The sequence below is a fragment of the Cornus florida genome, unplaced genomic scaffold, assembly GCF_030987335.1.
Source record: "Cornus florida cultivar Cherokee Brave unplaced genomic scaffold, ASM3098733v1 CherokeeBrave_3.0.0_Hap2_Chr03, whole genome shotgun sequence".
Lineage (NCBI taxonomy): Eukaryota > Viridiplantae > Streptophyta > Magnoliopsida > Cornales > Cornaceae > Cornus > Cornus florida.
In genome coordinates, this window is record NW_026775573.1 from 30812944 (window position 1) to 30840126 (window position 27183).

At 35.7% G+C, this 27183-nt stretch overlaps 3 protein-coding genes, 1 non-coding gene and 1 pseudogene across 4 annotated transcripts; 1 reads left to right on the forward strand and 4 right to left on the reverse strand.

Moving 5' to 3' along the window:
* The first annotated feature begins 660 nt into the window (after positions 1-660).
* LOC132301378 (F-box/kelch-repeat protein At3g23880-like) lies at positions 661-1704 on the forward strand. Its single transcript, XM_059798636.1, has one exon. It carries the CDS (start codon positions 661-663, stop codon positions 1702-1704), a length of 1044 nt encoding a protein of 347 aa, XP_059654619.1.
* A 1564-nt stretch (positions 1705-3268) lies between these two features.
* Positions 3269-3926, reverse strand: LOC132300138 (pathogenesis-related leaf protein 6-like). The gene has a single exon (XM_059797103.1). It carries the CDS (start codon positions 3869-3871, stop codon positions 3386-3388), a length of 486 nt encoding a protein of 161 aa, XP_059653086.1. The 5' UTR covers positions 3872-3926; the 3' UTR covers positions 3269-3385.
* A 2318-nt stretch (positions 3927-6244) lies between these two features.
* Positions 6245-6346, reverse strand: LOC132301825 (U6 spliceosomal RNA). The gene has a single exon (XR_009480651.1). It is a non-coding gene; the product is annotated as a U6 spliceosomal RNA (small nuclear RNA).
* Positions 6347-12229: 5883 nt separating this feature from the next.
* On the reverse strand, positions 12230-12823 carry LOC132300142 (pathogenesis-related leaf protein 6-like; annotated as a pseudogene).
* A 954-nt stretch (positions 12824-13777) lies between these two features.
* On the reverse strand, positions 13778-20311 carry LOC132300139 (protein trichome birefringence-like 13). Its single transcript, XM_059797104.1, has 6 exons — positions 19768-20311; positions 19059-19236; positions 17157-17297; positions 16353-16473; positions 14430-14564; positions 13778-14313 (listed from the first exon to the last, which is right to left on the reverse strand). Exons 1-6 carry the CDS (start codon positions 20213-20215, stop codon positions 14050-14052), a joined length of 1287 nt encoding a protein of 428 aa, XP_059653087.1. The 5' UTR covers positions 20216-20311; the 3' UTR covers positions 13778-14049.
* Between the last annotated feature and the right edge of the window lie 6872 nt (positions 20312-27183).

Consider the following 27183-nt stretch of genomic DNA (forward strand, 5'->3'; position numbering starts at 1 on the left):
GCCCTTTAACCATGAAAAAAAAAAAAAAGAGAGAGAGAGATCATTATTTTTTTTTTTAACTTAACCCTTTAAATAATGAATAAATTAATATGTTCGAATTTGATAAATAGAAACATATTCCTTGTTATTCTTAATATAACTTAAATATATATTTGGTCGAGTATTATTATGACGAAAAGATAGCTTTGGCCTGGTGCGTAGAGAGCTTGGTCACTGATAAAATTATTTATGGACTTGGGCACGAACACTCTAGGGAACCGAATTTCTGGAGTATTAGGTGATTGAATGACTATAGGAAGAAATTTCTTAAAAAAGAAAAACTACCAAATTCATACCATTCATTATTTTATATTATATATTACAATTTTTTGTTTTTTTATTAAAAAATAATTTGTTAAGGCTGTAGAGAAAGATTAAATTATCTCAATCTTATAAGATTTTGAATAGAAAAAATAAGTTCGTTCATTATACCCGGCTATGTGGAAAGAAAAAAATAAAAATGAAAACTTTCTGTTTTGGCAATATCATTGGGTAAGGCTAGGAGTATATATATAATATATGTACGTGTAAAGAGAATGTAGATCACAAAACCTAAAAACCCTTTCAAGTTTTAACATAAACCCTTGTGCCGCTGAAAAGCGGCCGGCGGACTCCAAGAAAATGGAGGGAAAGAAAAAGCAAATGCAGGCTGCAATAGAAGAAAGCGACCTACCAAGTCTTCCATGCGACATCATACACAATATACTCTTGAAACTACCCGTCAAGTCTTTGCATCGATTCAGGTGCAAATCAATACGTTCTGTAATCTCTGGACCCGAATTCGTCAAAACTCACCTAAACCAATCCATTAAATTGGACCGCCAAAGACTCCTTTGCGGCCGGATAAACCATACAAACTGGTTCTGTTCCATACACTATGAAACCTCTGACAATCCAGTCGAAAAACTGTTCTCACCAATGATTGAATACTATTGTTCTTGCGATGGTTTAGTATTATTGAGTGGTCTTGGCCACGGCCACGACTCTATGTGGCTTTTGTGGAATCCATCCACTACAGCGTACAAAAAGTTCAGAGGCCCGTTTTATGGTTATAAATTGTGTTTATATGGACTATGTTATGACTCTTCCGTTGATGATTACAAGGTGGTTCTTATATGTAAACGAGAGGTCACCCATTACGGTAATTATGAGGGATTTGTTTATGTGGTTTTCCCTTCCAAGGATAATTCTTGGACACAACCTAGAAAGTTTACTCATAATCCTATTTTGAGTGAGATTGGAGTTAATGTGAATCGAGTGTGCCATTTTTTTGTGAAATCGGATAATAAGGATTTGTATGATAGTAAAACATATGCAAATATAATTTTCTTCGATCCTGTGAATGAGGAGTTCGAAGAGATGCCACCACCAATTTGTATAGGTGAAGGGGATGTATTTGGTTTGATGGTGGTGAAAGGATGCCTTGGTTTATACTGCAGTACGCCTGATGGAAATCAGGCTGGGGTGTGGGTCATGAAGGAATATGGTGAGATGAATTCTTGGATTAAGTTGTTCGTCATCAAACATAGTCTGCAACCAACCTCATTTTCACGAAATCACTTAAGGCCGTTGTGTGTTACAAAGAAAGGTGAAATTGTGATGGTGATGAATGAAACAATATTGCCATCTATAATCCTAAAGAAAACACGTCTAGGAACCTTGTGACCCCAGAAAATACGAGGTTTTTCAAACTGTTTTTATTTGCGGATACTTTAGTTTTACCCAATCGTAACTAGTTGATTAAGAGCCAACGGCATACTCAAGGGAAAGGAATAAGTAGGTAATTCAAATAATCTCTCTATATCAATTTCTGATATATATATATATATATATATATATATATATATATATTTCTTTCTTTGGTTGGTACTTTCTTTATCCCTCGTATTCTGAAAATTTTACTCCTCATACCATTTAAAATAAAATAAAATAAAAAATTTACTTCTCATTGGAAAACGTGTCCCTATATTTGATTTTTCATTTATATTCAAATTTTATTTTATTTTATTTTTTTAAACCTCATACTATGTTTCTCTCATGTCCAAACAGAGACTACAAGAAGGAGACGTATTGCAAACACTTACCAAGCTTTGTTGTTAGCCATGCTTAACGGAGAGAGATGTTAGGATTAGCTACCAAAGAAGGATATAAGTTTTGGAGTACTGTTTCTTCCTACAATATTTATTTTTATATTTCTCAGTAATGACTATTTTGATATATATCCACTAGTAAATTGGTTTTTATGGAATTGAATTTTTTATGGTTCAGAGTTATTTGACCATACTGATCTTTGTCTCATGATGCATCAGAAACATGCTTTACATTGTGTGTATGTGTGTGTATTTTAAAAAAAAAAATTTAAGGTATATTATAAAAGAGACCCCTGATTACACCGAGAAAAAACAAAATGCTTGGAACAGAGCAAAGCTCAATAAAACCGAGGCTGACTCTATTGCATAAGCAAAGCACTTCTTGATTATGTGAATGTTTATATTCTGCTTTGCTTAAATTGGTGAGATTTTGACCTATTTGATTATGAGAATGTTATTGCCTTCTTTGAGTGGGAAACAGATTTGAACCAATTTGATTATTTGGAGTTTTACCTAATGTTGCTTCATCTGTTCTGTTGCTATGGTCTTTCTGTCCTTTCCTACTTGTTAGAGAATTAGATTGTCTTTCTGTCCTCTACTATTTTGTGGTTGTTGCATCCTTTTTGCATTTTAGATTGTCAACCAAATTCATAGTAATGGTGGTAAATTTTCTCACCATGTCATTTAGGTTTCGAGAAAAACTTCAGACATTTCGGCTTTTCCTGAAATTTTACCTGACGTGTTCTCGATCATTTTGTTTGGGAGTAATAGATGTTTGATGTGTTAGAGGCGTCATGTTATTAATCTACCCATCCAATAACAATGCGTTATTTAGAATGTGTCTATCAAAGTAATTTATGTATATTTACGATCAAAGACACAATATTTAGAACAGAAAATTTGACCTCGCACATAATGACCAAAATACTTCCATACGCAGATAGATTTTTTCAAAAAGAGAAGAATATATATATATATATATATATAGCTCATTCTCAATTCTATTGTTATATTTCCATACAATAGTACCCATAAATAACCACCGCAATGTATATGATAGTATAGCTTGGCAGGTTAGAGAAATTAAAAAGAAAACGAAAGTAGAAAACAAATTACACACTCACATACACACATATATATACACGTAATACGGAGTAATTTATTTTCCATTTGTATTGTTATTATCCATCATCAATACAACTTTTATTTATAATATATCAAATCATGCATGCATGGACTTAAACAAGTACCATCTCTTAGTAAGGGCGTTGCCCTACGTAGTTGCCAGGAGGATCGTAGTTGCAACTCACAAACCACCACCCATTGTTGCACTTAACCCTAGCACACCCGAGCCGGACCGAATTGCGCCAAACCACCTGAGTATAGTGCAAGCACTCACCCCCAACACACGAGTTCGAGTTGTGGTTATAGTTAGCCTTCTCTCCCACCCACATGTTCACTGCAGCCCGGCCAGTGAAGTCACCACTGCCCGCCGCTAGGTTCTCTCCGTATGGCCTATTCGTCGAATGCACCATGTTGCAATCTCCAATCCTCTGGTTCGCGTAGTTCTGTGCAAACGCGGCCACCTTGTCGTCCCATGTCATGGGACCAACACCAACAGCTGCACGAGCCGCGTTGTGGGCGTCGAGGTAGTCTTGTCTTGTGTTCTGGGCTTGAGAGGAATGAACCATGGCTAACCCTAGGAGAAAAAGAAGTGTGAGTGATATATTAAACAACCCCATTTTGGTTTATGTATTTTTTTCAAGCCAAAATGTTGGTTATGATGAAAAATGAGAGAACTAAAATGGGGTATATATAGGAATGATCATGTGGAAATTCTCTCTTTGAATAGTAAGAATACTAAGTGTGATGTAATGGCCTGAAATTTGTGTCCCCACACGTTCACAACTCGATAATTCATTGGATGAACTTTGTGTGAGTCCAAGCTCATCCAATTTAAAGAAAAAAAATTCCACCGCAAATGCAGGAGCTTTATCAAACTAGATTTAAATTTTTGTATTCTTTGTATAATGTGTTTACTTTTCCGTCATGTTTCATATTGAATTTGCTGCGTTTGTTGTAGCAGTTTAAATTGATTGTAGCAGTTCAAATTGATAAACATCACGCAACCATTTAAGGGCCGCCCTTTGAACATGGTTAGAGTCTTACAGACCTGCCGTGATCATTGGGCAAGTTTTGAAAATGATTTAACTTATAGTAGATAAGCCATCAAAGGACTTGGCTTTTTCTTTCTTCATTGATGTGATGTGCTCCTAAATATTTAGTCTGCTTCATGATTTACTTGAAAAATTAAACTAGAATTTTCTTTAATTGCATGTATTGACAATATTTTCGTACATGAATGTGCTATTGCTTAGTAAATTTCTATAGAAATTTCAAAGGAGTAATTTTCCTTGTTGAATCTTCTGGATAAGGTGGCATATCCACTTAGATGCGTAGTAGACTCAAGACTTTGAACGACAACACTGTTTTCCAAATTATATATCTTGGTTTTACTTTCTATCTTTCTCACACTCTCCAATTGCGGTCTCAAATGCTTCATTGAATCTAAATTGTCCACCTAACAATACCAAATTTCTATTTCTTTTTTCTTCTTTTTCTTCTTCTTCTTCTTCTTCTTCATTTTCTTTTTATTTATTTTTTGTAAATAACATTAGCAAATTAATTTCATTTATATATTGTTCACAATAATGCTGCGTTTGATTTGCGAGAATGAAATGGAATGCAAATGGGATTGGAATAGAATGGTCATTCTCATTCTATTATTTGGTTGTAAGTATGAGATGTGTAAGAATGAAATGATAATAACCATTTTTGTGTTTAGTTGGACCAATTTAAAATTTAGAATATAATAATTTTCAATTTAAATTATTCAAAATATCTCTCTTAGTAACAAATAAATAAAATTAACAAAATGACATTCTCTAATAATTTTTTAAAAAATAAATGGTGGCAATGGATGGTGGTGGAGGTGGAAAGTGGTAGTAGTGTAGATGGTGGTGTTGGAAAGCGGCGATGGTGGCAATGGTAAAAAGCGGTGGCGACAGTGGTGTTGGTGGAAAGCGGTGACAGTAGTATGGTGGTGGTGGTGAAAGGAAATAGTGGTGTAAGTAGTAATGGTGGAAGTCAATGGAGGTGAATGTGGCGGCAGTGGAAGGCAGTGGATGTAACAACCCTCACCCTAACCGACTCTCCTGAACCAAAGGCTTTTCAGGGATCACCCATCCTAATACCAGGTTGTAATTAGATGTGTAGAAGACTCAAAACTTTGAACTACAACAATATTTTCCAAATTATATTTCTTGGCTTTACTCTCTATCTTTCTCACACACTCTCCAATTGCGGTCTCAAATGCTTCATTGACTCTAAAAAATCCGCCTAACAATACCAAATTTCTTTTTCTGTTTTCTTCTTTTCTTCATTTTTTTTTTTTTTTTTTTTTTTTTTGTTGTAAATATCATTAGTAAATATATTGTTCAGAATAAGAGTTTCAGAGAATTCAATTCAGTTGTGTTAGCCGTTATTTGATTATGCTCCCTTTGGGTTTGTTTGGGTTTCTTATTACTGTTTTTTTATTTATTTATTTTCCTTCCTGGCAAATGGTTAATAGTTAGTTTACTTTTAGCGTTTCATTTCGGGATTTTTTTTTTTTTTTTTTTCGACAATGGCTAGGAATTTAGTCGAAAGAAGGTGAATCAAAAATCTAGGGTGGGGCACTTTCGGGCCCTTTTATCACTCGATATTTTGTTACTTCTTTGTTTGCTATTACTTTTTCCACAATTGTGACCCAAGCACTATTTTACTCTTTATATATATATTTTTTATAATCCAAACTGGGAATACAGAAACTAGAAGGCTTGGTAGAGGACTCGAACACTGGCCTCTTGTGTGACAGTCCCAAGCCTCACCATCACTGCTAGTCCGCCGGGAGCAATTATTCTATATTATTACTTCACTTAATTCTATGTTTATGATACGTTACAAGTTTTAAACTCTATAAAAAAGAGAGTTTTCTACAATATCATATGATCCCAATTGTCATGCTCTTCCACTTGATTTTCCATCTATCCTACTTCAAACAATCTTAAGATTCAAAAAAATTGGACCATTTCTCGATTTGTGCGTGTCATCCTTGCGCAGGGGCATGCTAATCTTCTTTGGACCGTTCCAATTTTATCGAATGCCTCCGAAGGGACAAAAGGTAATTCCATGTATATATATATATTGAGAGAGAGTGAAGGGAAGTTTTTTTTTTGTTTTAATGTAAAAAGGAGTTAAAATTCATCACTCTAAAATTTACAAGAGATACTAATTCACTGAACTAGAAAGACAATAAAACTATGAAAATATGTAATTAGCAATATACTAAATAATTTTACCGAATAAAAACATGACTATTATGAATAGATATAAATTATTCAAGATAGGCGCAATTCTTCAATAACATACTATTAGCAATCGGTGTAGGCAGTTTAAGCACATCAACCCTTGGATTCATTTGCAACTCGTACTTGCATTATCAATTGGGCTTTAGTTTCAGCGCGCTGAATGTGTTTGTACACCCTACTCATGATTCAATGTGTTCTTTGTTCTTGCAAAGGACAATAACAGCAACTCCTAGCACAAAGGACAAGGAACCCTAATATCATATGATCCCAATTGTCATGCACTTCCACTTGATTTTCCATCTATCCTACTTCAAACAGTCTCAAGATCCATATCTCGCAAACATTGCCCAACATCATGTTACTACTATTTTATAAAAATCATAATTACCATTAATTTTTTATTATTGTGATAATTATTCTATATTATTACTTCACTTAATTCTATGTTTATGATGCGTTACAAGTTTTAAACTCTATAAAAAAGAGAGTTTTCTACTATTTTTTGAAAAGAGATATACTCGAGCTTAACATTTTTTGGGAAATATATGAGTGTAAGGTTGTGAGCTTTATTATTAAAAACTAATGATACGTTTGGTGTGCAGGAATGGAATGGAATGGAATGTCCATTCCAACCATTCCTTTGTTTGGTGTGCAGGAATGGAATAGAACGGCCATTCCTTTGGAATGAAAATTCATTCTTGGGAATAAAAATCCATTCCACAACTAAACCTATGAAATGGCCATTCCATTCCCAAGTAATTGTTTTTAAAAAATCGACTTCCCAAAAAACCCTCATATTCTAAGTCCAAAAACCACCAACCACCTCTGCCTTTCACCACCACCGCCGCCGCCGCCACCGCCGCCTTCCACCACCACCACCACCACCACCACCATCGCCACCGCCACTACTACCAGCTTTCACCACGACCACCACCTTCCACCACCACAGCCACAGCCTACACCACTGCCGCCTCCTTCCACCACCACCTTTCACCACCACCATCGCCGCCACCGCCTTCCACCACCACCGCCGCCGCCAACGCTTTCCACCACCGCCATCGCCGTTGACCACCTTCCATCACCATCACTGCCACCTTCCACCTCCGCCACCGCCGCCGCCTTCGCAGCCATAGCCACGGCCACCTTCCACCTCTGCCACCACCTTCCACCACCACCGCCGTCGCAGCTACCACCACCATCGTCACCTCCTTCCACCACCACTGCCGCCGTTACCTTTATTGCCTTCCACCGCCACCATAATCACACCACTATCTCCTTCCACCACAACCACCACACTACTGCTACCGTCTTCCACCAACACCACTACCACCTTCCACCACCACCACTGCTGCCACCACTTTCCACAATTACCACCACCGCCACCTTCCAATACCACCACCTACACCACTATCGCTTTCCACCATCCACCACCACCACTGCCACCATTTGTTTTTAAAAATTTATTAGAAAATATCATTTTGTTAATTTAATTTATTTATTATTAAGAGGGATATTTTGGAGAATTCAATTAGAAATTTATTCCATTCTAAATTTTAAATTGGTCCAACCAAACACTAGAATGGTTATTATCATTCCATTCCTACACATTTCATATTTACAAACAAACAATGGAATGAGAATGACCATTCCATTCCATTCTCATTCTCATTCCATTCCCACTAGTATTCCATTCCATTCCTACACACCAAACGTATCCTAATAGTTTTGGGCAACGTAGACACATACTAGTACAAATTTATCTCTGCACGTAAGGAGGGCATATGATTTTAGGACAGTGTTCGCATGCCTCTTATTATCCATGTCAATTCTTTCCTATATAGTTTTCCTTGATTTTCTATTATTTATTGAATTAATATTTTATTACTGAATTGTATTAATCATTTTATTGAAATCACTGTGTATTTGTATTGATTTTTTTTTTTTTTTTTTTTTTTTTGGATGGTAAAGCAAACACACACACACTTTTTTACCCACGCCCAGGCTCGAACCCCTCTCCTCTTCTTTAAAGAAGAGGAGATTATACCATTAGGCCAAAGGCCCTTTGGCTATTTGTATTGATGTGTTGTTCTCTAGTATTCTAATATTGTATTATTCATTTTGGCAATAAATTTAATCCATACTTTATCAAATTCCCCTCCACAAGCTACCTACACTCTTTCTCCCATTTCACCTTTCTTGCCCCAACCTTTACTAGTCACACCCCACACCCCAAACTATCTCCATGTTCAACCTTTGAACACTACTATGGAAACCTGCAATCCCACCCACTACCAATATTCTCAGATGGACGACCACCAAACCTAAAACTCATTTGACAAGTCAACTAATTATTGCCCAACACTCAAAAACACAATTAAAAAACTTATAGATCAATCAAATCAAAGCTCAAAGTTCTTAAGCTCCGATTGTATATATTTATTGAGGTCTTAGCCTCTATTTATAAATAATTCACAAGTAATTAACTCCTTTTAGACTGCATTGCTTGTCCCTTAAGCATCTCAATCATAATATACTATCCTTATCGTAAGGATTTACATTATTTGTTTTCCTTAAATTATAATCCTTTTTTCTAATAGAATTACTACTAAAAATGGACTTATTGGTAATCTAGCCTAGAACTCCATTGTTTTTTTTTTTTTTTTTTTTTTTTTCTTAGTTGGTACTCACACACACATGCCTTCACTGAGTCTTAAACCCTTGACCTCCCTTTGGGAAGTAAGGTCTGATACCGCTAGGCCACCGGCCCGTTGGTAGAACTCTATTGTTTCGGACCTTCTTAGTGTATCCAGCCCACAATATTCGGTTGTGCCGATCCAGACTTCTTGCTAAGGCCCAATTTGAAAGTTGAATAGTCTTTGTATTTGTAGTGGACCCCTCATGTGATGACGTGTCGTCTTTTTATTGGTGGAAAAGTATTTTCCCTCCACATATGGTCTTTCATTACCACCATCTAATCCCAAACCTATGGTCTTCCATCTAAACCCAAACCTATGGTCTTTCATTACCACCAACCTTCCACCTCCAAAGGGACCTTCTTGTTAACCCACCTAAGGAAATTTCTGTAGGAGGCATAAATGAGTGGAATGCTACTCTAGTAGGCCATTTTCTCAACAACAAAATGGCATAGAGATTCATCCAATCCCCTACACAGAAGCTTTGGGGCTCCAAAGGACTCTTGGAAGTGATTGCCAACTCCCAAAGGCATATTAATTTCCTCTTTAGATTCATCAATGAAGCCTGGCCTCTATTAACCTCAACCTACAAGAGGGTCCATGGACATTTGGTAACAAGCTTTGTGTCAAGTGTTTTTTAACTTCGATCTCACTTCAGTTCTACACAACTAGTGGCTTGAGTTGCATTGCGAATGCCATAAGGAGACACCTTTATGTTGATCAATGCACTCAGAGCTTGAAAAGAATTGATTTTGCTAGAATATGCATAGAAGTTAAGCCTACAAGCACTCTCCCAGAAAGTTTCATGCTCAATGTAGGTGATTGTCAAATAACCCAAATCTCAGTTCACCCCTGGAAACCCTCTTCATGTACCGATTGTCAAACATCTGATCACTCCATTGCCCAATTCATGAAATAATGCAATGTCTCTTATCTTCTGGTAAAGAAGTCCCCTAGACCACATGGATACACTTCCCTCTTATTCAAAAGCTCTTGGCACATTATAGGAGCAGAAATCACTATGGCATTATAGATTTCATCATTTCTGGGAGACTACTAAGAAAAATCAATTCCACCTTGATCGCCCTTGATATTTTCTACAAGTGTATCTCTAAATTAATCACCAAGAAGCTCAAGCCAATCTTACTTTTCTTCATTAACCAAGCTCATTCACCTTGCATCAAAGATAGGAGAATCGGAAACAACATCGTCTTGGCTCAGGAATTGCTCGGAGGTTACCACAGACACTCTAGTCCTCCAGGGTGTGCTATTAAAGTTGATTCGAGGAAAGCATTTTATACCCTAGGTTGGGATTTCATATCAGATATTCTCCTATTAATGGGATTCCCAATAATGTTCATTCACTTGGGTAAAGCTTAGCATTACCTCTCCTTGTTCTCAATCTCCATTAATGGGAAAAGTCATGGATCCATCAAGAGTTTTTTGGGAATCAGACAGGGTGACCCTCTGTCACCATTTCTTATTGTTTTAGCCATGGAGGTTCTCCCCTTGGTCTTAGTAAAAAAAAAAAAAAAAAAAAAATCCAATAACTCTAAATTCTCCTTTCACTGGAGACGTCAGCCTTTTGGCTTCACACAATCTTTGCTCATAACTTGTACACCGAGTCTTCTCTCCATGCTACATAAAAGTGGTGTAAACAGAATCAGAATCATGTAATAAAATAGTGGCTTCAACCGTGCATTAACAACCCTTATATTGTACAGAGTCTTCTCTCCATACAACACAATCTTCTAACAAGCCTCTTATTCTTTTCATTCATTACAAATTTTATTTTAACATTAGATTTGTGTACTTTCATGAATTGCAGGGCCCATTGATGATGAGCCTATAGGGACGCTGGCCAACTACATTGCTCGGGGATCATAGTTACAAATGACGAACCACGGGTCATTGTTGCACCTCACTCGAGCACACCCTACACGAACTGATCTTCTCCAAACCACCTGTGTGTGGTGTCTGCAACCATTCCCACCATTCAGGAATTAGATTTGTAGTTATAGATAGACTTCTCACCAACCCACAAGTGCACTGCACCGCTACCAATGGCAAGGTTCTCGCCATAGGGGCCACCGGAGTGGACCAGTGCGCAGTCACCCCTCCTCCGGTTAGCGTAGTTTTGGCCATAGGCTGCAACCTTGTTGTCCCACCAGTAATTCCGGGTAATTCCTTGTTGAACAAAAAAAGTAACAAATTTATAAAGAACAAAAAAGAATCACATTTCAGTTCCTAGCAATAATGTTGCCTAGATGTGCAACAAACAATTCATTCCAAACATTAGTAATTCCTGGTACGCACCAGTGCATGCGGTGTGTGGGTGATGATTCACTATGTCTCTCGCTCTCCGCGCGCAATTTCCCTCTTACTTTCATTCTGTGTGACTTAAATTTTACTGTTTTCACGCTCCCACTGTATAATTTAGGAAGTGCCTCCACAGTTGTAATTCACCAAGCATGTTTGGTAACTAGAGAGAATATATATATATATATATATATATATATATGAAAACGAAATAGAAGTCTAGTAAGGTATATATGACTACTAATTTCATTTTCAATTCTGTTGTTAAATACACTTTTTAAACACATACCATAATTAGCTACTGTTACAGAAAAAACCATAGCTGATAAAGTAACAAATTTATAAAGAACAAAAAAGAATCACATTTCAGTTCCTAGCAATAATGTTGCCTAGATGTGCAACAAACAATTCATTCCAAACATTAGTAATTCCTGGTACGCACCAGTGCATGCAGTGTGTGGGTGATGATTCACTATGTCTCTCGCTCTCCGCGCGCAATTTCCCTCTTACTTTCATTCTGTGTGACTTAAATTTTACTGTTTTCACGCTCCCACTGTATAATTTAGGAAGTGCCTCCACAGTTGTAATTCACCAAGCATGTTTGGTAACTAGAGAGAATATATATATATATATATATATATGAAAACGAAATAGAAGTCTAGTAAGGTATATATGACTACTAATTTCATTTTCAATTCTGTTGTTAAATACACTTTTTAAACACATACCATAATTAGCTACTGTTACAGAAAAAACCATAGCTGATAGTACTCTTTCTTGTAGCAGTGACATAAGGGCGCTGCCCTGCGTAGTTGCCAGGAGGATCGTAGTTGCAACTCACAAACCACCACCCATTGTTGCACTTACCCTAGCACACCCGAGCCGGACCGAATTGCGCCAAACCACCTGAGTATAGTGCAAGCACTCACCCCCAACACACGAGTTCGAGTTGTAGTTATAGTTAACCTTCTCTCCCACCCACAGGTTCACTGCAGCCCGGCCAGTGAAGTCACCACTGCCCGCCGCTAGGTTCTCTCCGTATGGCCTATTCGTCGAATGCACCATATTGCAATCTCCGATCCTCTGGTTCGCGTAGTTCTGTGCAAACGCAGCCACCTTGTCGTCCCATGTCATGGGACCAACACCCACAGCTGCACGAGCCGCGTTGTGGGCGTCGAGGATGTCTTGTCTTGTGTTTTGGGCTTGAGAGGAATGAACCATGGCTAACCCTAGGAGAAAAAACAAGTGTGAATGATATATTAAACAACCCCATTTTGGCTTCTCTGTTATTCTTTTCTAGCCAAAAATGAGAGACCTTAATTGGGGATATATATAGAAGTGATCATGTGGAAAGTCTCTCTTTCAACATGATTACAGACTCTGCCGTGACCCTTGGGTAAGCATGAAAATGACTTTGCTCTTTCTTTCTTCATTATATTGGCATTTTTCTAGCTTTTTCTTTAATTGTATGGACGTTCACTAGACGCGTAGAAGACCGACCCAGTCTCACGACAAGGTTGGTGAATCTTATTGTGACGTTTCCTCGCGTCCGAAATAAATAAACCAACAATTTAGTCACATCACTGCATGAGTTGACCCTGTACATGTACCCGAAACCTACAACACCGGTGAGTAGGTAAAGAATATTTAGGGACGTGAGACAACTCTTTTTAAAGAACTCGGCAAAAAAAAACTTTGTTTCTTCTAAAGGAGTGTCCCTCACAAAAGGGATAGCCGTAACCAGGCCCTAAAGTGGTAAGATCATGTATGAAAATATCATTTTTTAATATGATTAACTTATTATTAAAACTTTACTATATATAATAAAACTGATTATATTCCCTTAAAAAAAAAAATTTACCATAAAAAAAACTTTACCATAAAAAAAACTATCTTTTTTTACATATAATATATTCATGAAAATTTAATAAATTACTTAAAGTAAAAGAAACCTTAATTTTTATGCAATATATCCATAACAAATTAAAAAATTATTTAAATTATTCTAAAATTACTTAATATTTTTTATTTTAAAAATTAAAAATAATTTTATGCAAATTTAATGAAGAATGTCATCAAATTAGTATGAATTTAGCTTTTGAAACAACACTACTTTTTAAAACTTCCCCTTTATGAAAGTCTCAAGTCAAATTAATCTCCTTTGAACAGAAAGACATTGCGTGTGAGGGAGAGGGAGAATTTCTTCTCATAATAATTACTCATACAATAATTTCAAGTGATTTAATACATCGCATCAAGAAAAGCACACTTAAATTCCAATCGTATCCCACGAGGGGACAAGCACAATATTTGTAAAATAAAGGTGTTACTACAAAATAACATATGCAGCCATCAACCTAAACCGTAGATATATAACCTAGCTACCCAAATTAAATTTGCACCTGGCATGGTTCTTTTTTAAAAATAATAATAATAATAACGATAATACATACATACATATATATATATATATATAAAGAACAAAAAAATAATCACACTTCAGTTCCTAGCAATAATGTTGCCTAGATGTGCAACAAACAAGTCATTCCAAATATCAGTAATTCCAGGTAAGCACCAGTGCATGCAATCATCATGTTTCTTTCCTCCAGCTGTGGAAGGATGAGCATCTGCCCTGAACTCACTCATGTGAGTTATCTCCAGTATATGGAAGCTGGAGCCTTTGAGGGCCTTGTATAGATGCTTGTTTACGAGCCGCGTCTCCACATTTGTTCCGTTATTTTTCACTGAGAAAAGGTCTTCAACCTATAAGTGAATCCGGAATTCAAAGCCACATCTTGTAGTTTTTGTGTTGAAGAACGGGAGTGAATCGAGAAGCCCCAAAGTTAAATGAAATTTTGTAGTGATGTAATGAGATTTACCTGTGGCGGCGACAAAGGTTGCAAGTGCGGACAAGTACCACCTTGGTTCCAGTCACCTCCTTCAAAATGTCTAGGGGATTGTGTCCGGAAGAATATGACTGCATTTGGTTTCATTTTTCCCTCCACAAATGATATCTAACATTTTAAAGCATATAAAAGTTAATGAAATCAACACAATAAATTTTAAAGGCATGCATGGTTAGCTGTAAATCATCTGTTTAAGTTCAAAATAATTCTAGTCAAATCGACCCCCCCGGGAAGTTAAGACAGTACAGTATTATTTGTAACTCTCATATTAGCATCTAAGATCCATCAAGTCAAGGGGAACACCACTGTTTTGGCCCCTTAAACTCTTACAGAACTCTTCCACCTTTCATTTTCTCATCCCTAAAATTCTATTTGGGATAAATCCTGGAACCACAAACTAGCAAATGGCCCCAATTCATTTCATTAAATGAAAACTTTCATTTACAATTGACAGCAGAATGCATTACCAAAATAATTTCCAGGACCTACTTTTCCAAAGTAGTACTGAAAGCAATACACAACCAGTTCAGAACCACTTTTGTCCTGTGTTACTTAAACTCTTCTAAATTCAATATTAAGCACCTAGCAAGCATATCCAGTGGTTCAAATTTATAACATAATCATATATATAACTCTCATATTGTGCTTCTCTTATTACATTATTGCTTCAAAATGAGTGGAGTTCACTCTGTTACATAAAAACACCATTTTTATAATAGAAAATAAGAGAGAATATATAAATATTAAGCAGTGCCACGTCCTTAGATTTGTGCATCTTATAAACACTTAAGACACTTGGCACATAGCCACACCCAACGGTAGAGACCCTATAATATGGCTTTTGTCATTAACATCGTAAGGAAGACCAATTTTCCATATTCATTTGAACAAGTCTGATTTTCTGCATTCTTGCAGTCATCTCAGCTCTTGAGTGAGGATTTAAATATGAAACTGATTGAGGATCAGAATGTATCAAGGATGCCCAATCTAGCACACATGACAAACAAATAGCTGAACCAAACATACAACCTACATAAGCTCAACACGGCAAAAACTAGGGCAACGGGTATTTCTGACCATCAATTTTTTTTTTTTGATAAGTTCTGACCATCAAATTTGAAAGTGATATTTAGGTGGTCCGATATTTTATTAAGAAAAACCAATAAAAATGGTCCATAATCTCAACTGATCTGGTACAACCTTGATCGAATATATAGTAGGTGGTAGGTGGTGACACACCACAACCAACCTAATTGATGATCTTTAGGCATAGCCCATCAAGTCCTTGGTCCTGAACCAAAAAACGTGTGCCATGCGATCATGTGCGGTGATTAAAAGAACATGCTTCAGGCCCAATAGTCCATATCAAGATATCTGCACTAACTTCTACACTCTGATTGCCTATATTCAGGCTTTCCTTCTATAACATAAACATCATAACATTAATTTTGGCCTATAAAAGAGAAACTTTATTAGCCTTTAAACAAGACTCTAGGCCTCAGTCAACAGAGTGAAAACAATTTCAATTATAAGAATTACTTTAAAATGTATTAACAAATCAATCCATGATTGCTGCTACTCCAAAATACTTCAACTTTGCAATTTAAATCCCACTATGACATTCAAGTTGTAAATGGCACAATATGAACACATTTTTGTTATATTGTTAAACAAACTTCCAATAGAAGGAATTCTAGTAGTTCATTATGGTGGACTTTTTCCCTATTTATTATTGTGGACTTAAAATCTCAAGTTTGCAAAGTATTGACTAGAAGTACAAGAAGTCCGGTAAAGTCTCTCTCTTTAGAGCATAAACATAATCCCAAATACAAGTAGTCAATATGGAGATTTTCTAATATCTGATTCAGAATTTTAAAAGGGAGAATGGTGTAATACCATGTGCTTTAAAACCATTTCGAGAGCATCATGAGGAGGTATTTGAGGCATCACAGGCAGGCCCTTTTCAAAGAAAAGCATAGGTGATTTGACAGGGTCAAACTTTGAAGGAGCCCACCACCTGAAATAAGAATCATACATCCAAATAACTACTCCGGAAGATATACTACAAGAATTCGTTACCAACACAAACAAGATATAGCCACATAAGCCAATGGTAAATGTCACTGCATTATGAAACATGTCACTTATGGTCTCTCCATAAGCAGTCATCCATAATATCAAATAAATGTTTTTCGCAATTGGTTAATTAAACATGGGCTATAGTCATAGTGATCCCCCTATTCAACCACTTTGATCATTTCCAAACACACTACAGCATTTTCAGGGCATCTGAAGCTACAACCATTTATGTATAATTCAATTTTTCATGCACCTTCCTTCCAGTGGGATTCAAAGATAAAAATCTTTCAATGGCTCATATACCGACCCCTCTCACTTCCCCTCCAAGGGGTTTGAGAGCTTTGATGCAACAATGAGAAGAAAATGTGCCATCCCGAATAGGGAAGGATAGAGAATCGAACTGGCAGACACATCTCTCTCAATGTGGTAGATGCATACAAGTAGCACTTGACAGTCCACAGGTCTAGCATTAGTTTACCATATAAATACAACTCAAGATACTTTGCATTAAGCAAGATGTATGCATTTGCCAACTGTATAAAGAAAAAAAGAATGCCATCCTAAATTTCCAAGTCAGCAATTTAACCTATGTAATATAGGGTTGCAAGAGGAAAACAATACCAGTGTCCTGTGTTAAAGACGATAATATCATGGAAACTTGGTGCTTCTGCCCATGTTCCTTCTGGTATATCAATGTCAACTCTATAACCCTCTTTATATCCAAGAGATTCTAATACACTGCCATTAGCATTGGCTGACCACCTACAAAATACAGAAATGAAGAATACCAACATTAGACGGATTTAACACATAAAACAATTTACATAAAGGCTGCCCAAATCAACAAACTAAGGAATTAAACACGCACCATATAATAGATCCAACAAAATATCAGTAACGAAAGTCTACACAATTTAATGTCCATAATGCACATAGAAGAAGATAGGAATACTATATGCAATCACCATTCTTTTTCTCTAGCAAAAAGAAGTTTAATGAACATGTCAACCAGACATCATGCGCCAGCTCCATGATAACATAACAGCACAACTGAAATCATCAAGACGCTTAGCAGAATGACTCACTCATCATGCCAGAGGAAATTAAGTAAAAAATCAGTAATCCATTATGATTCCCTCAAACTCAAAGTTGAATAATTATAATTCTTTTGACCACCAACCAAGTTTCATGATTAAGAGTCAAATGTCCTGCACAACAATACCAGCAAAAATTTTATATTCCATTAAAATGATGCCCATGAATCAAATCCATGTGAAGATTTGCTATTTTCACAAATCAGTAACTATGATTTCCTCAAACTCATATAATTCTTTTGACCACCAACCAAGTTTCATGAATAAGGGTCAAATATCCGGCACAACAATACCAGTAAAAATTTCAAATCCTCTCAAGAGCTAAGCACACGTACATAAGATTTGAATTGGATCACTTAGAAACCTCAAACCTCTGCACCTGAAAATATTATTCACATAACCTTCCTCCATCTGGAAAAAAATTTCTCCGCTTGGAATATGGTCACGGGTTAACCACCCATCTTTTGCATAGAATACAAACAGAATCATTACTTCTTGAGAATAGAACCATCTGATCAGAATATCATGTTTTCTGAGCTCGTCCAGTAATATACACAAGAATCGCTCCTTCGTCACAATTTACAGAGCAGTTGAGAGGCCCCTGATGCATAATTTTTCTACTATACTGTCTTGATTAAACAACATACTATCCAATAGGAATTCACATCTTCAGTATATACTGTCATTATCATTATCCAGCTCTCTATCTAGAAGGCCCTTACAATAATAAATTAATTCCTGTCCATAAAATATGGTCATATAGGAAAGCAGGTGGAGGAGATGGAAATACATAATCGTATATAAATTGTCTAAAACCTTAGAATTTGGTAGCTTCCCTCAGACAATGCTTAAATATTTTGCAACAATCTCTTAGAGAACTGCAGCTACAACAAAAAGTAGTGTAATTTTTTCCCATTTGAAACTCACACATCCACTTTGCCCCTATGGGGACTTGAACCCTCAACTTTCTACTTTGTAGCAAAGCAGCTGACAGTGAACATGTCGTAATAGTCATATGAATTATATGTTCATCAACAAGTGAACCTTCTACTATAACCAGAGTCCAGCCAAGGTGATAAACAACAGATTATGAAACCAAATTCTTATGTGAGGCCAAGTTCTGTAAAAGTTGGATAATTGACCTATTTCAACAGAATTTTATTATGAATTAAATGGAAAAACGTGAACAACCGCAATAGTCAAAATTACTTTAAAAAGACATTCTCCATAGGCTCATTGATAAATGTGGTTGAATAAAAAATCTCCGGTCCTTAACCAGTCCCAACGACAAGCATACATGCCCAATCATAGTTTTGTCCAAATCTAAAGAAGTGAAGAAATATAAGATGTGCAGATATCTGTTAGCAACATGTCTTCAGTAAGAATATCACATAATTACCATATGTTAGTATAATCAAACATAGCTTACCTACCATAACGGGCCAAAAGATTGGTCCGATGATACGCAATGGTAAGGTTATACTGAAGAAAGGTAAAGCCACGGTCAGCTCCAGCGGGACGCCACTTTCTCACTTCAGCAGACACTCGTTTCAAAGTGCAGAAAAGAGAAACAAACATATTCCTATTTAACGAGTCACCAACAAACCCTGCACTGTTAAAAATTCTTAAGGTCTACAAACAGCACCATGAGACTATAAACAAAATTACAAAGAAAACAGATCACATAATCAGAAAATATTATATATATATATATATATATATATATATATATATATATATATATATATAGCTACTCAGTTCCGTTGATGTTTGATAAAACTAAAAACTAATTACTGAAAACTTAAATGTTAATTATAAATTGAGAACTTCTTCTATACCTCATTGACTTTTAAGCATCCAGCGTTAAATGAAGTCTAATTATATAAAATTTACTTCTTTGAATTGGAACTAATTCTTTTGCGTGGTATTCAAATTACATTATTAAGTCATGAATTGAACTATCAAATGCTCTTGATTGAATAATTACTTAGTTTATTTAGAATTAAGTAATGAATAGTGTTCTCAAACAACCTAATTAATCCTAAACAACAATATTTTATCAGCTTAAACAAAAACATCAAGTTATATACAATGCACCAAATGTATATGACGACATTAGTGCTAGAGAGAGAAAGTACCAATATTGGTGTTTCTGTAGCGTTCAAGAAACCGAAGTGGATCGAACGGCGGGAGATCACAGTGACTGGGCTTCCACCGCCACTTGATGAGATCAAGACCGTTTGATTTGTTGCTGCCAATGCAATTCCAACCTTTGTATATCTCCTTACAGGTGTTGTCATACCGCGAAGATCTGACTGTAGGATCGTAGATCCACTCTCCATCGGAGTAATCGCACGGTGATTCATTCAATGCTTCGTTCTTCGTTTTCGTTTCGGATTGTTCAGATTCGAAGCTTCGGTGACGGTGGTGGGGAGAGAGAAGGGTGACGGTGGACGAATATCGGAAGAGAGAGAAAGAGAAGAAGAGAGACACGAGGCAGAGTAGAGAGAGAAAGAGGAAGTAGCTGTAGCAGGTTGAGGAAAAGAAAATGGAGTGCTTCTTTGATTGGTGGTCTCTTGCGGCCATGGAGGGTTGTGATCTTCAAAACCCGCGCAAATTAGCACCCATCCCTCGCAAATTAGCAATGGTGGGACTAGATCTAGAGAAGGTCTTGTTTGAGTAATGGGTTATACCAATAATAATAAATAAAAAATCTAATAATTCTAATCTGTTATATACTTGTAAAATAATAATAATTTAAGAAAAATAATTTTTACACTAAATAGTTACCTAAATAGTTACAGTGAATTATTAAACATACTGGTCTTGTTTGAGTGATGGGTTATACCAATAATAATAAAAATAAAATAAAAATCTAATAATTCTAATCTGTTATATACTTGTAAAATAATAATAATTTAAGAAAAATAATTTTTGTACTAAATAGTTACAGTGAATTATTAGACATACTTTTTTAATTGGTCAATTATGTAACAAATAAATAAATGGAACCCTCCACTTAGTTGTATTTGGTATAAATAGACAATTAAAATTTATTTTAGGCAATTTAGTGCAAGTCTTTAGCTATAAGTATCACTTCTTTTAATAAAGAAGTGTTCGGGTATAAGTATCACTACTCTCATTCTAATAGGCATATAAAGTCAACAAATTATCCAAGAAAATAATAATAATTCTAATTCTAATTCTAAACTCTAAATCTCTATATAAAATTTAAAGTAATTTGCACTCACACCTTTTGAGTTTTGAGTTAACACCACTCAGTGATCGGTCAACGCACTAGTTTATATTGACACCCCATGTGGTTTCAAAAGTCATATTTATTCTTGAATCTGTTAATTGACAAAACTAACCCTAATCAAAATTCTGTATTTCTTCTCACCGACCACCGCCACACCCATACACCGCTACCGCCACAGCCACTGCATGTCGCCACAATCAAACACGCCGCACCCGCCGCCAAAACCATCACAAACACAGCTACAACCCCCACATCACCACAACCACACAACACAACGCCACACCACCCACGACACCATATCCACCGCTACACGTAAACACGCCACACCCCACACCGCCACACGCACAATGCCACAGGGTTAAAGAAGACAATCGGTCGCACCTACACACACACACACCACCACAACCACCGCCATACCCACAAACCCATACATTGGCTGAGCAAGTTGTTAAACCACCAAGCAAGATCTAACCCTACCCACGGTGAAGAGAAGAACGACGATTAGGTGGTGGCAACGAACTGGATCGTTTTCATCCTCATATCACCACCATATGCACTTTCACACTCTCCACGGGCCACTACAAGTAGATCTAACATGCTTTTCACGCGCTCTGCATCACCTTCTTCTTCAGTAATTCTAGTCTTCTTCACACCCTCTGCGATCATCACCAACTCTCTGACGCCGATAAGCATCAAATAAGCCGCTGCCCTCTACAGTAACCTTCTGCCACTACTGTTAGCTGTCTTCTCTACATCATCAACACCACCAAGGTTCTCCCAGTGTATGGACGTTAATCCTTACCGATGGACTCCTATCCTTTAATAAAGAATTACAACAGTGCAAACAAATAAACAAGTCTTAGCCACTACCTCCTCTTTTGGAGGAAGTGCGAAAAGAACTAAAAGTGAACCTTGGAGGATATAGGTGAATTGTGTAGGGTTAGAGAAAGAATGTAAAATAAAGGGTATTTTTGTAATATCCCTAATTTTAAAAGGATAGTCTCAGTATTTATGTATTTGTTTTAATTATATTTTTAATTGTTTAATTGATTTTGTTATTTGCTTATGTGTTTAATTGAATTAAGTGTTACTTGATTATTTGGATTATGTGTCTTTGTGTTATTTGTTTAATTAGATTATGTGCTTAAATAGTGTTTTGATTAATTTTAATTAATTGTAAATTAAATATTTTATTTTATTTTATTTTATTGTTATGGTTAGTAGTAATAGGCCAACAAATTAAGTTTTATGGACTACTTGGATAAGAGGTTTAATAGGTATGGATAATTACCCATGGATAATTGTATATATATAGAGAGAGAGAGATATATATATATGTATATATATAGAGAGAGAGAGATATATGTATATACATATAAAGGGGAAAGTAATTTATAAATTACTTTTATGACAACTTGGGTATTAATATTTAATCTAATGTATTTACTTTATATATTTATATAATAAAAATATACATAGATTATAATATTATGGTAACTTAAGTATTATTAGATAATTTGTTAATAAATAATGGGATGTATATAATTTATTTATTTAATAAGGATTTACATAAATTATATACGTAACATATTTTACGTTACTTTGTTAATATTTTAATTTTAATTTTTTAAGTTGACTTGGATTGGAAAAAGGATTAGGGTTATTTTATTTAGTCTATAAATACATAGCTATAGGTTGTAAAAAAGTGGGCTAGAAATATTTCACGTAATATATTCTAGAGAAAATGAGTTAGAGAGAGAAGGAGGAAGAAGAAGGAATCAGGAGAAAACCCTTTAGAAAAGAAGATCAAGGAAGAAGAAGTTTAACTTTCGATTCGAAAGTTTAAGGCAAGTTCTTCTTCTATCTCTCTCCCTTAGATTTGTGTTTCTATACATGCCTAGGAGATTCCAGGAATTTTAAACACATAAAACTAAATAATTATGCATATTTAATTGGATTAGAACATAGGTTTTATGAATTTGGTTCATAGTGTTCTTATTGTATGAATTGTTAATTCATGAATTTAATCTGGTTTGTTTTATGATTCTTACGTGTTTAAATTATGTAATTTTCATATCTGAGGATTAATGGAACGTAGAAACATGCCTAGGATTCCTGAAACAAATAAGGAATGAATTCACAGTAAAATTCTAGATTGAATCGCATAAACAGGGTTTGAGTCGTCGATACAGTGCTCGAGCCTTGGGGACCAAGCTCGAGCCATGTAAGGAAATCTCGAGCCTGTAAGGAAAAGCTCAAGCAATTGGATGTAAAGCTCGAGCCTGAGAAGGAAAGTTCGAGCAATTAGGATAAAAAGCTCGAGCCTGAAGTAGGATGCTCGAGCCTTGAACAGGGTGCCTGAGCATTTAGGACAAAAGCTCGAGCATTACCTGGAGAAGTTTCGTAAACAGCGTAGTATTACTTCCTGTTGATTTTGAAGGGTCCTGAACATTAAATAGGAACTAGGTTTGAGTTTAAATAAATTTAAATAGACTCGATCATAATGATGTTTGCTACTTGAATGTTTTAAATAAACGAATGGATTTAATCTTTTAAAATGTTCTGGCAATTGAGATTAAATGTGTAGGATGAAATGGATATGGAGAATGCTTATTCGACGGTATAATAAAATATCATCATGCATAAAATTCAGTTTGTGTAGGACATATGATATAGGAAACTTAAATAAATAATAAGTCATTCCTATTATGTGATAACTTGATATCATATTATCATGATTATTTCTGGATTGTTTAATGTATTTCCTTAATTGTTACATCAATTGTTGGATTGTGTGGTTTAATGCACCGGTATGGGACGATGGCATTATAGGGATGGATTAACTTCTCAGTTAAGTCCGACCTATTTTGTATAAGGGAATTGATTAACTAAAATGTTAAGTCCTACTTATATTCAAGTCAAGTCAGCTGAACAAGTTGAATGACTTATAGATGATTACTTGTAGAGGATTAATTTATACTAGATTATATATATATATAATTATAGTGCCATGATATGAGCTCGAGTCTCAAGATCAGTGGTTAGGGCGCATATATCGCCAGGGATGTGTAGTTAGATATAGTGTAGTTGTATGCCCTAATAGGTCTAGGTACTCATGCCCACTATATGTGCGTTTTGCATGATGCCTAATATTCAGGTTGAGGCAACCCTATAGTCTAGTGAGATTCCTTTAGTGTGTGCGTGTGTATATATATATATATATATGGACTACTAGTTATTATTGGATTGACTAGGATGTATACGTGTATCGAATCACTGCTTGGATTGTAGTAGTGTAGAACTTGTTTGTGGGCCTAATCCACCATTATTTTTCAGGTGTTCGTCAGGAGTAGAGGTTGTTCGTGCTGAGCAGGGATCAGTCTACTTCACTCTTCTGGATTTTCTATATAGGAGTTTATTTTACGTTTTAGTTTTCTGATGTAGACAGTTATTGCTGTCACTTGTTATATTTTGGATTTTTCTAGGGGTCCACACAATATGGATTCCCGAGTTGCATTAATGGAAGATTAATTGTATCAGAATGTTTTTATTATTAATAAGAATTTATTCTGAGGATTTATTGGATTATTATTTTGGTTTTCTTTCAATAAATTATTTATTCCTATTTATTCTTTTGTACTCTGTGTTTATTTATTGCCGATTTGTTTTTGATATCCCCGAGCATTCGGTTGTGGGCCTGGCCAACCCGCATTCTGAAATTCGGGGGTATCATAGTTGGTATCAGAGCACTCTAGGTTCAAATGTCCTTAAGAGTGTCTTTCGTTATATGAATTCCATCTTGCGTCTCTTAAAACTTAGAGCCCATATTAGGATTCATTGTGCTCTATTTACGGTTCATTAGGAGGAGCTGATGTCAATTATATTCTATAGTTACATAATGGTTGACACTGGGATGAGGATTGGGTCCAAGGCGAAGGCGATAAAGACACAAAGGAGTAAAAGAGTACGTTAACTATTTCTTTGCCAGAAGGTAGAATTAGGAATCGAAGGTTTAGTTCCGGATAACGCTACTTTAAAGTATAAACTAAGGAAGGAGTTAATTGTGTGTGTTAGGTCACCACATCTTGGGGCCTACACGATTTCAGTTATTCTCATAAAGGAGAAAAGCAAAGAGGAGGAGTCTAAAGAGGATCCAAATGGAGGAGATTTCAGAGTATCCAAGCAAAAGGGTGCTAAATCTTGAACATGAATGATCGCGCAAGGGTGATCTTGTTTGCTAGTATTATAGCAAATGATATTAGTAGAATTGGTGTTGATTAATCTACAAATAATTAAACTTTCTTATCATCTCTAAAAGAGATATATAATAAGTACTCTTCAGGAGTTTAAGAATTTGATGAAGTTCTTATCAGAACGAAACGTATGATTTTGTATCACATTCAGGAGAGTATGTGATTATGTTGTGACTTTGTAATTCACTTTATAAAACCAAGTTAGACAATCTATATTTCGCATATAAGGAGGATGAGAGATAAGCCCTTAGTATTTGCTTAGGCAAACATATGTTGCTTTTAAGCTATGTTTAAAGGATATGTTTCGAGGTTGCATAATTACCTATGAAACTATAAAAGAAAATTTTGAAACAATCTGGTAAGGTTGATTTCAAATGAGACTTTCTTTTTTAGAAAGAACGATGTCCTAAATAGGAGTATATTTTGTTATTTTGTGCTATTGTGTTAGTCATACGTGTTTTATTTTCATTTATTATTCTAGGTAATGGTATGTAGTTTAGTTAGGGATACAAGTATGTGATCAGTCAACTATTGTTTTTAATAACATGGAGTAATAGCGCTATTTACATATAAATCTAGCCAATCTATCGGACCTAGACATGCTTCATTATGGTATGTTATTTGGGATGTGATAGTTAAACCATCACTACGAGTCAAATAATCTAGTACAATTAGTTTGACATTTGAACCTAGGTTTGGATTCGTATCATATTACAACGCCATGATAATGGTGGTTATTAATATTTCAGTATGCATGAGATGGTGGTAAATAAAGATCATTATAACGCCACGATGATTTATCATAGGTGCCGGATTTGCTGAACATCTTCTTGGAAATCCCAGAAGTTGTTTCCAAGTTGAAATGAGGATTTAGTACTGGTTTAGGTACTGATTGGAATGACATCAAGTGAGGATAGTTGACTGGATCAATCTTCATTAGTTAATTCTTAATCAAGAATTTCTTCACAAGGGTGTGTCATTAGGAGGAGTTATCGGTGTTGCACATGGAGGAGGAAACTAAGTCTCTTCACTTACATAAATAATATGAATTTTTTTTTTTTAGGTCACAATTTGCAACAATTAGCTATTGCTAGGAAATTGATGACTTCTTTAGAGGATGAAGAGATTTCATATTCTTTTGAAGTTAAACAGAGATGTCGGATTGACACTAACTTGTCTTAAAGAAACAGGGTGTGTCAGAGACAAAGTGGTGAGACCAAACACCTATATAAAGAAGAGATGCACGGTATATATGGAAAGGTCGCAGTTTGTTGACTTTTGTAGAGTTTTTATAATAGTTGACTTTTGATGAATAGAATTACCGGTTGACTTTCATTATTAGTAAGTCTATCACAGATCTATGATGCATGGATTCAGTTGCAGAGTTCGCTTTTGAAGATGCTCCAATTTAAACAAAGGGTATAAGACGAAAGCTGGTGGTACTGGATTAATGGTACTTTCTGTAGACAAATTAGATAAAGGATGCAAGGACTGAGTTTCGCAACTCTTAGTTCTTTATTCATCTTGGTGGAAACATAATGCTTTACGGTATGAAGCAAATGTTGGGAGGACAGGCAAGAGGAGGGACATAGTGATTTTATCTCAAAAATCTAATATTTATTTAAGGCACTAGATCGGTATCCATCAGCGTTCACTAGATCCTTGCAGCCATTTCCTATACTAAAGTGGAAATGAGCGAGCATTTTACGGATTTAGGTTGAGGAATTCTGATTTTACACAAGGGTCAGGATTCTAGATGGGGTATTGGTTGACTGATAAATCAGTTCAGCTTAATTCTTGTATATTTCGAACTGGTGGGACTTTAGTTCATACGAATAGAATGGATCACGAAACGGTTTAAATGGATAGAGGTGGTGATTCACACTTTGCATCAAGTTCCGTTTGTTGGAAGAGAAGATGGAAATAGATGCTCTCAATAAACGATTTAATATTTACATCTTTCGGTTAGTTGTTAAGTTATCAAATGAATCTATAGCATGTGTAATAATGACATTTGTTATTACTAAGGTAGTTGAAAAGGT

What these genes read in the sequence shown, in the direction of transcription:
- LOC132300139 (XM_059797104.1), bottom strand. Translation starts at nt 20,215, where the DNA reads ATGGCCGCAAGAGACCACCAATCAAAGAAGCACTCCATTTTCTTTTCC. An exon ending in CTTTTGGCCCGTTATGGTAG is followed by an intron (nt 17,298 to 19,058) that starts GTAAGCTATGTT and finishes TGTATTTTGTAG; the next exon opens with GTGGTCAGCCAATGCTAATG. An exon ending in AAATGGTTTTAAAGCACATG is followed by an intron (nt 14,565 to 16,352) that starts GTATTACACCAT and finishes TTAAAATGTTAG; the next exon opens with ATATCATTTGTGGAGGGAAA.
- LOC132301378 (XM_059798636.1), top strand. Translation starts at nt 661, where the DNA reads ATGGAGGGAAAGAAAAAGCAAATGCAGGCTGCAATAGAAGAAAGCGAC.
- LOC132300138 (XM_059797103.1), bottom strand. Translation starts at nt 3,871, where the DNA reads ATGGGGTTGTTTAATATATCACTCACACTTCTTTTTCTCCTAGGGTTA.